The sequence below is a fragment of the Pituophis catenifer genome, unplaced genomic scaffold (genome assembly GCF_029215685.1).
Source record: "Pituophis catenifer annectens isolate HBS135680 unplaced genomic scaffold, rPitCat1.0.hap2 SCAF_7, whole genome shotgun sequence".
NCBI lineage: Eukaryota > Metazoa > Chordata > Lepidosauria > Squamata > Colubridae > Pituophis > Pituophis catenifer.
In genome coordinates this window covers 5,715,425-5,729,606 of record NW_027256887.1, presented here as the reverse complement: position 1 = coordinate 5,729,606, position 14,182 = coordinate 5,715,425, and the positions used below count along the sequence as shown (strand labels likewise).

The 14,182-nt window shown below is 43.8% G+C and overlaps 1 protein-coding gene across 1 annotated transcript in view; it reads left to right on the top strand.

Moving 5' to 3' along the window:
- The window catches only part of LHFPL3 (LHFPL tetraspan subfamily member 3), a 215,394-nt gene that overhangs the window by 186,589 nt on the left and 14,623 nt on the right, over positions 1–14,182 (top strand). Inside the window, exon 3 of the mRNA XM_070947404.1 lies at positions 7,366–7,405. Within this exon, the coding sequence (XP_070803505.1) occupies positions 7,366–7,382 (17 nt within the window). The 3' untranslated portion in view covers positions 7,383–7,405. The remainder of the gene's footprint in view (positions 1–7,365; positions 7,406–14,182) is intronic.

The following is a 14,182-nucleotide window of genomic DNA, read 5'->3' as shown; positions in this document are numbered from 1 at the left end:
AGTTTTTAAGTTAGTCACAAAGGGGCACAAAGGTTCTCACCGGAAGCCCCCTGTTCAATTCTGGAGCTGACCGGAAGTCTGGTTCTCCCACCATAGAGTCTCCTCCTACTGCAGCGTCGTTTTTCTCCTCTGCCAACCGGAAGTCCGGTTCCCCACCACCGCCACCACCATAGAGTCTCCTCCTAGCACAGCATCCTTTTTCCTCTACCTGTCCTAACCGAAAACCCTATCAATTGTGGAGCCGACCGGCAACAGGGAGCCTCAGCAGAGGGATGAAAGAGCCACATGTGGCTCCAGAGCCGCAGGTTGCTGACCCCTGCACCAGACCTTCACAGCCTCCAGACACCAGGAGAGGATGTCTACAGAATGGCTCAGTTCAGTGTGAGCAGAAATGTACAGTTGGGTATCATCAGCCAACCAGATGATGGTTCAGCCCAGGGTGACAAATGCAGACTATTCAGCGGTCCGATGTAGATGCTAAATAGGAGAGGAGAGAGCACAGATCCTTGCAGTGCCTTAAAAAAATTTTACTGCCCTAAACAATGGAATCTCAATCTAGAAATTACTACCAAGAAGTATTTTGTTTCTCCCATTAAGATTCTGCTGAGGACAGAGGTAGTTTTCTGGAGCTGATATATAAGTACAAATCTATATATAAACGGATCTGTAGATAAGAGATAGGAGAAGACGGACGGACGGACGGACAGATGGACAGACGGACGAACGGACGGACAGGAAGGAAGGAAGGAAGGATATGAAAAGAGGAAGGAGGGAAGGAATGAGGTATATGAGAAGAGGAAAGGAAGGAAGGAAGGAAGGAAGGAAGGTATATGAGAGGGAGGAAGGGAGAAAGGGAAAGAAGGAAGAAGAGAAAGGAAAGAAGGAGGTATATGAAAAGAGGAAGGAGGGAAGGAAGGAGGTATATAAGAGGAAGGAAGGAAGGAAAAGAAAGAAAGAAAGAAGAAAGAAAGAAAGAAAGAAAGAAAGAAAGAAAGAAAGAAAGAAAGAAAGAAAGAAAGAAAGAAAGAAAGAAAGATATATGAGAAGAGGGAGAAAGGGAGAAGGAGAAAAAAGGAAGAAGATAGAGAAGGAAGAAGTATATGAAAAGAGAAAGGAAGGAGGGAAAGAATGAGGTATATGAGAAGAGGAAGGAAGGAGATATATGAGAGGGAGAAAGGGAGAAAGGGAAAGAAGGAAGAAGAGAAAGGAAAGAAGGAGGTATATGAAAAGAGGAAGGGGGGAAGGAAAAAGAAAGAAAGAAAAGAAAGAAAGAAAGAAAGAACATATATGAGAAGAAGGAGGAAGGGAGAAAGGGAAAGAAGGAAGGAGATAAAAGAGGAAGGAAGGAAGGAAACCATTAACTTTCTGCTGCCATTTTGTAGTTCTCTGGATTTTTCCAGCCCAAATGTAGCCCCCTTGGGTGGTAGGGAAATACATGATCCTAGACTCAAGACAGGCGATGAAACTCTGAGGCTGCAGATAAAACTATAACTCTTACCATTAGCTGTAAGTGTCGGGTCTGCTAGCAGCCGTAATTTAACAAAATCTGGCAGCATCCTTAACTTTGATTCAGAGACCCCAAAGGGATAACTCTGACTTCTTTGAAGCCAAGCAGCTGATGCAGAATTCGCATCGTGTTTAACACGTTCCAGATGCTTTCTCCGCCATCTTTTCAGACTGCCCCATATAAAGCTTTTTAGACTCACTTGCCTAGATTTAAGCAGGCTATGAATAAAACAATGCTGACATTTCAGCAAAGTGGTTCCTTTTACTGGAACAAGATATTAAACCACGATCTTCTTCCGATCCTTCTATGGGTATCCCCTGAGAATCTTGCTTTGGTAAACCCGTTTCCTAAGTAATGGTTTTTAACAATCCGTCTAACGTCCTGGTTTACACAGAGTGCCCCTATTTGTAGGAAGCATTTAAACGGGCCTGGTGGCTCAGCAGACTAATAGCATTGTGATTAACACCAGCTGTCTGCAATTACTGTAAGTTCGAATCTCACCAGGCTCAAGGTTGACTCAGCCTTCCATCCTTTCTAAGGTAGGTAAATTGAGGACCCAGTTTGTGGGGGCAATAAGCTGACTTTGTATAAATATACAAAAGTATGAAGGCTATTGCTTAACGCATTGTAAGCCGCCCTGAGTCTCCGGAGAAGGGCGGCATATAAATCAATTTAAAAAAAAAAGAACTTTTCTGATATCGGGGGGAAAGTGAGGCTCATCAAACCAGATTATTTATTCTCAAATCCAGTGGAGAAGGAGGTAGTGCTTAAATTTAGAGCTTTTAGTGGAACCAATCAAAGTTTCAAATTCCAATCTGGGTCAGCAAAGGGTTTTTTCCCCCCCGGTGACTAACCCAGACTGGTGCTTACAACATTTATCCTGGGACATGTATATTTACTTTCATTCTCAAATCAAAGTTTCTTGGAAGTCCAGCAGCGTTCGTTCTGAACTAAGCCTCGAGCCGCAGAAATCCGCAATCTTCGCTTCCTCTTCGTCATATTTTTTTTCCAAACTTTTAAAGGAAAATTGAGCATCGATAAATCTGTATGGCAACAAGGAGCTTTTTCGGAGTTGTAACCCCGGAATGCAGGGAACGGAATAGCCAAAGTTTATAAAATTTAATAGGCAGTGGTGGGATTCAAATAATTTAACAACCGGTTCTCTGCTCTAATGACCAGCTGGGTGGCCATGGCTGTGGTGGCCGTGGCCAGGGGTTGTGACAGGCAGCACTCGGCCTCCTGCATCCCCCTGGGAGCAAAAATGGGCTGCGGGGGGGATGCGCCCCCCGTGCCCCATTTTGGGCCTAGTAGGTTTCCCTGCAGCCTCCTAGGAGTAAAAACAGGCCGCAGGGGGATACCGCCCCCCTGTGCTCCATTTTGGGCCTAGGAGGCCTCTTTGAAGCCTCCTGGGAGCGAAAACGGGATGCGGGGGGGCCGCCGGACTCCCCAGAACCCTGTTTTGGGCCTAGTAAGCCTCCTTGCACTTACCTGGGAGCCAAAATGGGGCATGTGGGGACTACTGGAAGGGGTGGGGAGGGGAGGGGGCCAGCCTTCAATTTAACTACCGCTTCGCCTGAACCGGCCCGAACCGGCTGAATCCCACCCCTGTTAATAGGTGAAGGAAGTCTTTTCCGGTTCTGAAATCTTGGGGAAAGTGTTACGGGCTGATATAAACTATTTATTTGTTTTTGTGATTTAAAAAGAACTGTGAACGACAAAACGATGAAGAATGTTCTTTTAGAGTATAGTAATTTAGTATTCCAATATTTGAGGGGCTGCCACAAAGCAGAGGGGATCAGTCTATTCTCCAAAGCTCCAGAGGGCAGGACTGGAAACAATGGAGGGAAACTAATGAAGGAGAGATCCAGCCTAGAACGAAGGAGAAATTTCCTGACATTTAGAACAACTAATCAGTAGGATGACTTGCCTCCAGAACCTGTGGGTGCTCCATCATTGGCGCATTTTAAGAAGGGATTGGACAGCCATTTGTCTGAAATGCTGTAGGGTTTTCTACTTAAACAGAGGGTTGGACTAGAAGACCTCCAAGGTCCCTTCCAACTCTGTTATTCTTTTAATAAGCTTTGGAGCAAATATAAAACCTATAAAGGCTGCTAACTGATCAAGAGTGGGAATTTTGCTTCGTTCTTGAGGCCGATCCAAGCAGATCTTGTGCTATCTTAGAAAGAGGAAAGGAAAATGAAGAATTGCCAAAAGACTATGGGTTTAAATGCAAGGGCATTGGGAGTGCAGGGATATTGGAGAAGATAAGAGCAAGATTTAATGACAAGCTACTGATGAGAAAATATATGCTGGTATGTTTCCAAATTGCTGTGCTCAACTTCTCCTCCTCTTTGTTTATAAATGACAACTTCTCCAAACCGTTTTATCATTATCGGCTGTCCTCTATAATGCTGCACAGCTATAAATGATAATTAGTTGATAAAGCAAAATAATATGCAGACCGAGATAGTCCCTGCCTTTGTTTACAGACAGGAACGAATAATGTAGAAATAGTCTTTTGGAAATCTCATTTTGGTGAGTGACCTCTAGATAGAGATCTCCGTCTTGATGAAAATACCAATTGCCTTAGAATAGTCTCAATTATTCTAGAAGGTTCCCTTAAAAGTTTTTTTACTTGAATAACATATGCAGCCCTACCGAGCCAGTACAGTTACTCCTCAAATTAAAAGCACAACTGAGGCCCAAAATTTATGTCACTAAACGAAACAGTTGTTAAAAGAGACGAGTTCCCGTGTTCTGACCTTCCTTGCCGCAGTTGTTAAGCGAATCATTGCAGTTATTGAGGTAATAACACGGTTGTTAAGTGAATCAGGCTTCCCCTTTCTGACTGTGCTTGTCAGAAAGTTGCAAAAGGAGATCATGTGACCCCGGGACGCTACAACTGTCATAAATATGAGTCAGTTGTTGAGCGTCTGAATTTTGATCACGTGGCCATGGAGATGTTGCAACAGTCGTAAGTGTGAAAAATGATCGTGTCACTGTCAACTTGCAAAGCATTTCTGGTCTGCTCTTGAGTTGCCATGGGCAGAAAGGGGGGAGAACTGAAAAGCACATTCCAGACATACCTTCTTCAAGGTTGGATCTCAGATTACCAGGGCCGGTTTGTGAGGTGCGTTTTCTACAGCCCGCGAAAGTGCCTCGTTGGAGAATGTGATTTATGACACAGCTTCAGAGGAGTGGGGAAACAGGGTCAAAGTTGAGCTGTAAATTACGTGCAGCAGAGTTGACTTCATTCCGATAGTTGCTGATATGTTGCTCCTAATAAATAACTGGATTTCTTTTGAAACTTGGCTCGAGGCTCATGAGTTAATTAGGGCATCCGTCGGAACCCAACAGTCACTTTTTTCAGTGCCGTTGTAATTTTTAACGGACTCTAGATGAACTATTGTAAGTCGAGGACTATCTGAGAATGGAATGAAATGGAATAGAAAATATGGAATGGAATAAAAAATATGGAATAGGAATAGGAATAGGAATAGGAATAGGAATAGGAATAGAATAGAATAGAATAGAATAGAATAGAATAGAATAGAATAGAATAGAATAGAATAGAATAGAATAGAATAAGAAATAAGAAATAAGAAATAAGAAATAAGAAATAAGAAATAAGAAGAAAGAGAAGAGAAGAGAAGAAGAAAATAAGAAAAAATAATAAGAATGGACTGGACTGGACTGGACTAGACTAGACTGGACTGGACTAGAATGGACTGGAATGGAATGGAATGGAATGGAATGGAATGGAAAACATATTTGGAAGGGAGCTTGTAGGTCTTCTAATCCAAACCCCTGCTGAAGCAGGAGACCCTAACATTTCTGACAGATGGCAGTCCAGGTATGGGAGACAATGGGCAATATCAACTTTATAAAAGGAACACATAGTTAAAGATTAAAGTTCTTATTCTCCATAAAGCCCCTTGAAGTAAAGCAAATTATTACATTCATTCATTCATTCATTCATTCCATCATAAATATTTTACCACTTTCTTTTGTCATATTAACTTTCTTTCTTCAACATTTTTCTTCTGCAAATATTGGGGTTCTCTTAAGATGGTTGACACCATGATCACATGAGCATGGCCGGCCTGTTAGACCTTTGGATTCACCCCTCTTCAGATACTTAGCGCGGAACAAAATGAAATGAAACTTTTCTGGCAGTCACGTGACCACAGCATGATGCCAACGGTCATAAATTTGGGATAGTTGCTAAGCACCGAAAATATGATCATGTGACTGTGGGGTTCAGCCATCAGAACTTTTAAGTTCTTGTTATAGGTAGCCCCGGAGTGGCCCATTATAACTTTAAATGGTCACTAAGAGTCCAGTTGTAGGTTGAAGATAACTTTTTTACCTATAAGTTGAGAACTACCTATATCAGGGGTGTCAAACTCAAGACCCGTAGACCAGATCTGGCCCGCGGGGTGCTTAGATCTGGTCCACGGGGCTGCCGTGGAAACAGCAAAGGACCGGCCTGTGGTGCCTCTGCCAGTGAAAACGGAGGTCGGTAGGGCCATATGCAGCCCTCTCGAGCATCGTTTTCAACCGCGACGGCCTCCTGCAGCCCTCTGCCAGTAAAAATGGAGCTCGGGTTGGCCGCATACAACCTTCCCGACCTCTGTTTTCAACCGCGACGGCCTCCTGCAGCCCTCTGCCAGTGAAAATGGAGCTCGGGTGGGCCGCATGCAGCTTTCCCAAGCTCCGTTTTCAACAGTGATGGCCTCCTGCAGCCCTCCGCCAGTGAAAATGCACCACTGCCACACGGTCCCTCCGAGCTCCATTTTCGCTGGCAGAGGGCTGCAGGAGGCTGTCGCACCACTGCCACACATCCCCTGGCCATGCCCCCCCCCGGGCCCCCTGAGGTCAAATACCCTGATGCGGCCCTCAATGAAATTGAGTTTGTCACCCATGATGAGTTTGTTAGCCCACAATGTTCTGATTTCTGGGTGGCCACAGAGAAAGTATAGATAATCCTCGGGTTATGACTACAATCAAGCCCAAAATTTCTAAGCCAGACAGGTGTCCAGTGAATTTCGCCCCGTTTTACAACCTTTCTTGCCACAGTTGTTAACTGAATCGCTGCACTTGTAAATTTAGTAATGTCAACTTGCAAAGCATCCCTGGCCTGCTCTCGAGTTGCCATAGGCCAGGGGAGATGGGAAACCAGCAAAATGGCATAGCAGCTAAAGACAGATGCACATTCCATGCTTATCTCTCTCAAGGCTGTATCCCAGGGTTACCTACAGCAGCCGGAGGGGAGTGACCTCTACAACCCGCAAAATTGCTCCGTTGGCGAATGTGATTGATGACACACCCTGGGGGGAAGGGTTTAATTAGGGCATCCCTGACAAGTAACGGGAATGTTAAGTGAATCTGGCTTCCCTGTTGACTTTGCTTGTCCGAAGGTTGCAAGAGGAGAACACAAGACCGGGGGACACTGCGACCATCATAAATAGGAGCCAGTTGCCGATTGTCTGAATTCTGATCACGTGACCGTGGGGAAGCTGCAGTGTCTCCTAGGTGTGAAAAACGGTCATAAGTCACTTTTTTTCAGTGTTGTTGTAACTGTTGTAACGGTCACTAAACGAATTGTTGTAAGTCGAAGACGTCCGGTATACAAATTGGTAACGTACTCAGAGCCTCCAGCGTCTTTGAGCCTAACCGCTAGATGGTACTAACAATCCTCCGGACCGATTTATACGTGTGGAGATCTTTATATTTATTTATCTATCTTTATATTTCCATGCGATTGACCGATTGGAAAATGAATTTTCTAGCCTGTGCATGTGAGTAGCCCTTTTCAGCTCTTCTTTCTGGTTTTTTTCCCCCCCCTTCCTGTGCAGACGATGGAAATGCGTAAGGCAAAGGGAGTATGACACTAATGTAAGTGTAAGCATGATTTGCTGAACGGTGCGGTGGAGTTTTTGTGTGCTTCTGCCAAAAACACCCCCCCCCCCATCTTTGCATGGCTTCTGCTGTGGTTTTGCGACCCGAGTAGCATGCTTAATACCTCATGCAGCGCATTACAGATGTTCCTTTTCCCAAGTTCGGATTTAAAAAGCCGAAGTTGTCATTTGTGTGTTTGTTAAAGTGCTCTGCAACCCTCGTGTTAGCACAAGCATAGCTGGCTTTAATGCTTTTGTTCCTGCCTAGCCCTCTTTATTTCTTCATTTATTTTAGAAAATGGATTATCCATCACGTAATTAGCATCGTCATCATCATCATCATCTCCATTTAATGACCCCATAATCCCTTGCGAGGTAGAGTCTGGGTTACTGAATGGAGCTGGTGTTTACTGGCCGGATGCCGTTCCTGTCGCCAATGCAGAGTTAAATTCAGCAGATATATTCTCAAAAATATCTGCCTCTACCTAGGATCGAACTCAAAGCCTCCTGATTGTGAGTCGAGAGCTCTACCTCTAGGCCACCTCACTACTTTTATCATGTAACTAGTATACGTAGCTTAATTTCCCCCCCCTCTCTAGCTAAATTAAATTATTCATTTAATTTACAAAACGGATTATCTATCACATAACAGTAGCAGGATAACAGAGTCGGAAGGGACCTTGGAGGTCTTCTAGTCCGACACCCTATACCAGTGATGGCTAACCTTTTTTGCTGTCGCGTGCCAAAAGCGGGGGGAGAGCGGGGGCATTGCGCATGTGTGTGCCCGCACCCACACCCCGCCCCCCCACATGTGTGCATAACCCTCCCCCAAGCTTTCCCCGCTTTTGGCACGCGATGGCATGGTGGACCAGGTAAGCCAGTTTTTCGCCCTCCCCAGGCTCCAGAGGCTTTCTTGGCGCCTGGGGAGGGCTAAAACAGCCTTCCCTATCCCACGGAGGCTGGAAATGGCCCGTTTCCCGACTTCCGGTGGGACCAGAAGGCCTGAAAATCAGTTGGCCAGTGCACGCATGCGCGCTGGAGCTAAGCTAGGGCAACACTCACGTGCCCACAGATATGGCCATAGGTTCGCCATCACTGCCCTATACCATTTCAGACGAGTGGTTGTCCAGTCTCTTCTTAAAAACCTCCAAAGGGTTGGAGCACCCACCGCTTCTGGAGGCAAGTCGTTCCACTGGTTTATTGTTCTCACTGTCAGGAAGTGAGAACTGAAGAAGCTTCTCGGATGAGAAGCGAAACCTCTTCAAGGGAAAAAAGAAGTCCAGTTGCCTCTTGAAAAAGCTCCTTAGGGACATCGTGATCACCTTTCCTTGCTTCCTGTCCCCACGATGATAATATATATAAACTAAACAGCTAGGTCGCCAGCAGTGGGTTTCAGTTATTTTTACTACCGGTTCACTGCATGTGCGCACACTCAGTTCATGCGCACACCTTCTGCACATACGCCCAGCCGTCCACGCATGTGCTTTGCTCACATGCGCGCCTTCCACGCATGCGCCCCGTCTCAAAAGCCTGGCTAAACAGTATGGCATAGTGTCGGGGCAGGTGAGTGGGCCCACCCGTGATGTCCGCTACCGGTTTGCCCGAACCGGCTGAATACCACCTCTGAATGTCACTGGAACCATTATTATATATTATGCAGCTTTTTAAAAGATACAGAATCGTTACAGTAAAACAAAATGATACGATAAAGAAAGAGGGAGGGGTGGGAAAAAACTTACCTGTATTAAATTACCTGGGGAAAAAGATTCTTATTATTCAAGCAACATAAAAAAGAGTTTAATCTACCCACTTTTTGTGCTATTTTTTTTTTAAAGCGGAATTTTCCCCCTTAATAACGCATTGAATGTTATATTGATCCTCCAGTGGTAAAGTTTTCCCTGGATTATATTGCTTCGGGCTGTAATTAAGGAGCTGCACATTGGAAGGTTTATACGCCGTGTTACGAGAAAATGGCACATTTGGGGAACGTTTGTCAGAATTTAGGGGACCCAGCAGCTGGCAGTAAGACACTATCTAGAGATGTAATTTGCAGCTCCCTGGAGCTACCAGAAGGAATAGTCTCATAAAACCGTTATTAATGGGTGCCCCACGCTATAATCTGTTATTTATTCATTTGATTCTCTCCGCATAACCCAAAAAAAGGAGGAAGGCAAGAAGAATGCCACAAAAACCAGCATTTGATTAACCTGAAAATAAAACCAGCTGACAATCGATGGCGACTGGATGGGATACATCCAGCGATGTACCTTTTGTAAACATCTACATTGAATCTGAATATTCCATTTCCAGCTGCTCATTACAGGTAGTCCTCGACTTATGGCCACAATGGAGCCCAAAATCGATGTGGCTAAGCAAAACGGTTCGGTGAGATGTGCCCCGTTTTGCAACCTTTCTTACCATGGTCGTTAAATGAGTCATTGTTAAATTAGTCACACGGTTGTTAAGTGAATCTGGCTTCCTCTTTAGTTTTGCTGGTCAGAAGGTCCCCAAAACTCGTTCACGTGACCCAGGGACTCTGCGACCGTCATAAATACGAGACAGTTGCCGAGCGTCTGAATTTTGATCACATGTCCGCGGGGATGCTGCAACGGTTGTAAGTGTGAAAAACGGTCGTAAGTCACTTTTTTTTTAGCGCCGTTGTAACTTTTTTTATATATAAAAAAAGTTTTTATTTTTTATAAACAAACAAACAATACATAATCAATCATTCATTGTATCATCTAAATACATCTTTTGTGTCTTCTTCTTGCTCCGCCAATATTTATCATATCTTAATATTATCATTTCATTTATTATAACATTTCCCCCACATTTCTTACTTCTCTATTAATACACTTCTCTATCTTTTTATTTTATTAAAAAAATTACAACAATTTCATCCCCACACAACCTTCAACCCACCCCTCTCCACACACACCCGACTTCCCAGAGCAAAAACAGGGTATAACATTTAACAAACCTAATGTTGTGGCTCCGTCCTCCGAGCCTATTTTATTGGAGGAAGAAGGCTCTGAACATGAAGGAGAGGAGACGGCCAGGCCTCCCTCTCCAGGACCTTCCTCTCTGGCAATGCCTCAGGTATCTCCCGAAGGAGAAGAGATTGGCCAGGAGCCAGGTGTTTCGGATAGTGACGAAGAAACATTGTGGTTGGACCCACGCCAGCGTCGGAGAGACAAGCGTGAGCAGCAGAAAAGGAGGCGTGCCAGAGATTAAGATGAGTCACTGGACCACACCCCACAGGCTATAAAAGGGAGTGTGGTAGCCATTCGGATTCTGTGACAGACAAAGCTAATCTCTGGTTAGGCACTTGCACCTTCGGACACAACATCTATTTGCCGTGGATTTAATTCAAACTGTGTGTATTTTTGTCCGTGTTATCGGAGTAAAAGCTCTTGGCAGGCAGCCACGGAGTTGCTGCCAAGTTCCTTATCACTGACGTTGTGGGTTTGAAGAATTTATTTAACCCTTGGCTGGCTGGTTGGGTGCGTGCATGGTACGGGGACAGAACATCTAAGGTAAAATATGCTAACTTACTACAAGATTCAAAACTCCCTCACGTTCTTTTAACTCCCCTTTTAAAAGTTATTCATCAACCTTCCTTTTATAAATTATCTTATCACATTTCACATTTATTACTAAAATCCTTTCCATACCTTCTTTTTCAGCATTACTCCCTAGCAAAATTCTAAATTAAACATTTATCCTCTTTGGTCATTCATAAACCACGTGCCAATTTCTGATTGTGATAAAACATTCTTCAGAATATAACCTCCGAGATACTGTTAATCCATTGGGTTAAGTTATTTCTAAATCTTAAAATTCATTCTTCAAAATGTAAGTTTCAAAACTTTCAGGAAGCTATCCATTAAATTTTAAACTAACCATTTTGATACCTCAATAACTTTTAAAAAGCTATCCATTTTTAGTTAAACATTTTTACTTCAATAAAACATTCTTCAAAATATAACCCTCCAAAGGCTATCCCTTAAATTATATCCAAAGCTACATATAATAAAACACTTCCTTTATATCATTGTCTTGAAAAATACTAATTTCAGCGCCGTTGTAACTTCGAATGATTCACTACATAAATAGTTGTAAATTGAGGGCTAGCTCTGTTCAAATACTCTAATTGTATAGTTTTATTTTGGGTTGTTCTTTTTTTTTTGGTTTGACTCCTTCTGGAGAGTAAATATGTTGTTCCAGTAAACCAGAAAACACAAGGCCCACAGGCCGGATCCGGGCCAAATACTGGTCTTCCAGACTTTATTATCTCCGTTTCTTTTTCCGGAGCCAGTATAATATCTATCAGAACATGCAAAATACTATTAATAGACTGTAATACAATGAATATATTCTAATTTAACATGACGTGACAAAATTCAGTACTTGGAACACCAGCCGCTCTAGACGTATCACAGAAACCTTTTAAAAATAGAGAAGGAAGAATTCTCATTTTGCCTGTTTTATCCCAAATCGACGTGAGAATTTCTCTGGTAGCTGCCTGCCACAGGGACGCGGCGGCTGAGTGGCTAAGACGCTGAGCTTGTCGATCAAAAGGTCGGCAGTTCAGCGGTTCGAATCCCTAGCACCACGTAACGGGGTGAGCTCCCGTGACTTTGTCCTAGCTTCTGCCAACCTAGCAGTTCGAAAGCAGGTAAAAAAGGCAAGAAGAAAAAATAGGGACCACCTTTGGTGGGAAGGGAACAGCGTTCCATGGCGCCTTTGGCGTTGAATCATGCCGGCCACATGACCACGGAGACGTCTTCGGACAGCGCTGGCTCTTCGGCTTTGAAACGGAGATGAGCACCGCCCCCTAGAGTCGGGAACAACTAGCACATATGCGCGAGAGGAACTTTTACCTTTACCTAGCTGCCTGCCACTCTAAAAAACACCCAAAGCAGAACCATCAAAAAATGGTCCCATTTTCATGTATTAAAGGAAAAAGAGCTGATGGAAGAATGTATGCCGATTCTGAGCCGTGATTACAGGTGGTCCTCAACTTACGACGGTTCATTTTAGTGACTGTTCAAGGTTACAACGACATTGAAAGAAGTGACTTAGGACCGTTTTTCACAGTTATGACGGTTGCGGTCTCCCCCATCGTCACAGGATTTACATTCAGATGTTTGACAACTGACTCACATTTATGACAGTGGCAGTGTCCCGGAGTCATGTGATCCCCTTTTGCGACCGTCTTACCAACAAAGTCAACACGGAAGCCAGATTCACTTAACAACCGGTTCGCTCCCAACTGATCGTCGGAGCTACCGTTTCGCCCGAACCGGTCTGAACCGGTAGAATCCCACCCCTGACCTCATCTGTGATTGGTTGGTTGAGTTTCTAGCAGTAGGGAAGATCTTCAAAAGGACTTGTCTTCTGCTTATGTGAGAAATCGAGCAGGTTCCTTAATTAATATTATCTTAGCCCGATATCTTAGCTAAGTTAAGAACAGTACCGTTTTAATCATCGCGATTTTTTTCCTCCCCTTCAAACATTTCTGCCAGGAAAAAAAAAAGAGAGAGAGAGAGACCTCCAAGCTATTAAACAGAAGTTGCAAGATCAAAGAGGTTTTATGCAACCCATCGCTCTTTGTCCCTTGACAATAGCTTATCTTAGATCTAAAAATTTCAGGAATTGCTGCTCCGACTGGCAACAGTCAGTCGGAGCAGCAATTTTAAATTGTTTCTAATTAATAAGCGAGCCGTGATATTTCTTTTAAAAAGGTGCACTCCCAGCAGATTAGACGGGTGGGAGAATGTTCCCGAAATAAAATGCAATGAAATGTAACTGCGGAATTAAAAAGTTTCCACATAAGACAGCAAAGAATATTTCTGGAGGATGTGTCAAAAAAAACAAAACGAAAACCAACAGCACGTAACTCTTTTTTAGCATCTTTTTTTAATCCGGAGATGTAGGAGTATTTTTAAGGTCATTCATTTCTCTATTGGGTGTTAATTTGGGACTGCAGGGGGGAAATTCCCGGAATTCAATAGATGAATCCTCAATGTAGGATTTTTGATATTCGGCAGGAAGGCAAGGAAACTGCCCACACTTCCGGGCCTGTGCTATTGTTCGGTTGTTAAGTCGTGTCCGACTTTTCGTGACTCCATGGGCCGAGCCACCCCAAACCACCCCCAAACCACCTTTACCCAAGTTCATCTTCATTGTAACTATGATTAATGATCGATCGCTTCGTGGTTGTTTGTGTGTGTACTGAGAGCTTAGGCACTGGAAATAAATTCCTTGTGCGCCCGATCACACTTGGCCAATAAAGAACTTTTACTTACTTTACTTTACTTTTATTTGATTTATATACCGCCCTACTCCCGAAGGACTCAGGGCGGTGAACAGCCAACAATAAAATACATATATACAAAATTTAAAAAGCAGAAATAAAACTGTATTCTGTTCCGTTCCGTTCCATTCCATTCCATTCTATTCCATTCCAATTTTCTACTCTACCCTACTCTACTCTGCCCTACTCTACTCTACTCTACTCTACTCTACTCTACTCTACTCTACTCTTTTAACAGTAACAGAGTTGAAAGGGACCTTGGAGGTCAGCCAGTCCAACCCCCTGCTCACACAGGAGACCTGTACTAGGGATTCGAACCACCGAACTGCCAACTTTTCTGATCGACAAGCTCAGTGTCTTAGCCACTGAGTCAGTTCACCTAGTCACTCTATTCCACTCCACTCCATTCCATTCCATTGCAATTTTCTATTCTGTTCCATTCCGTTCTGTCCTGTT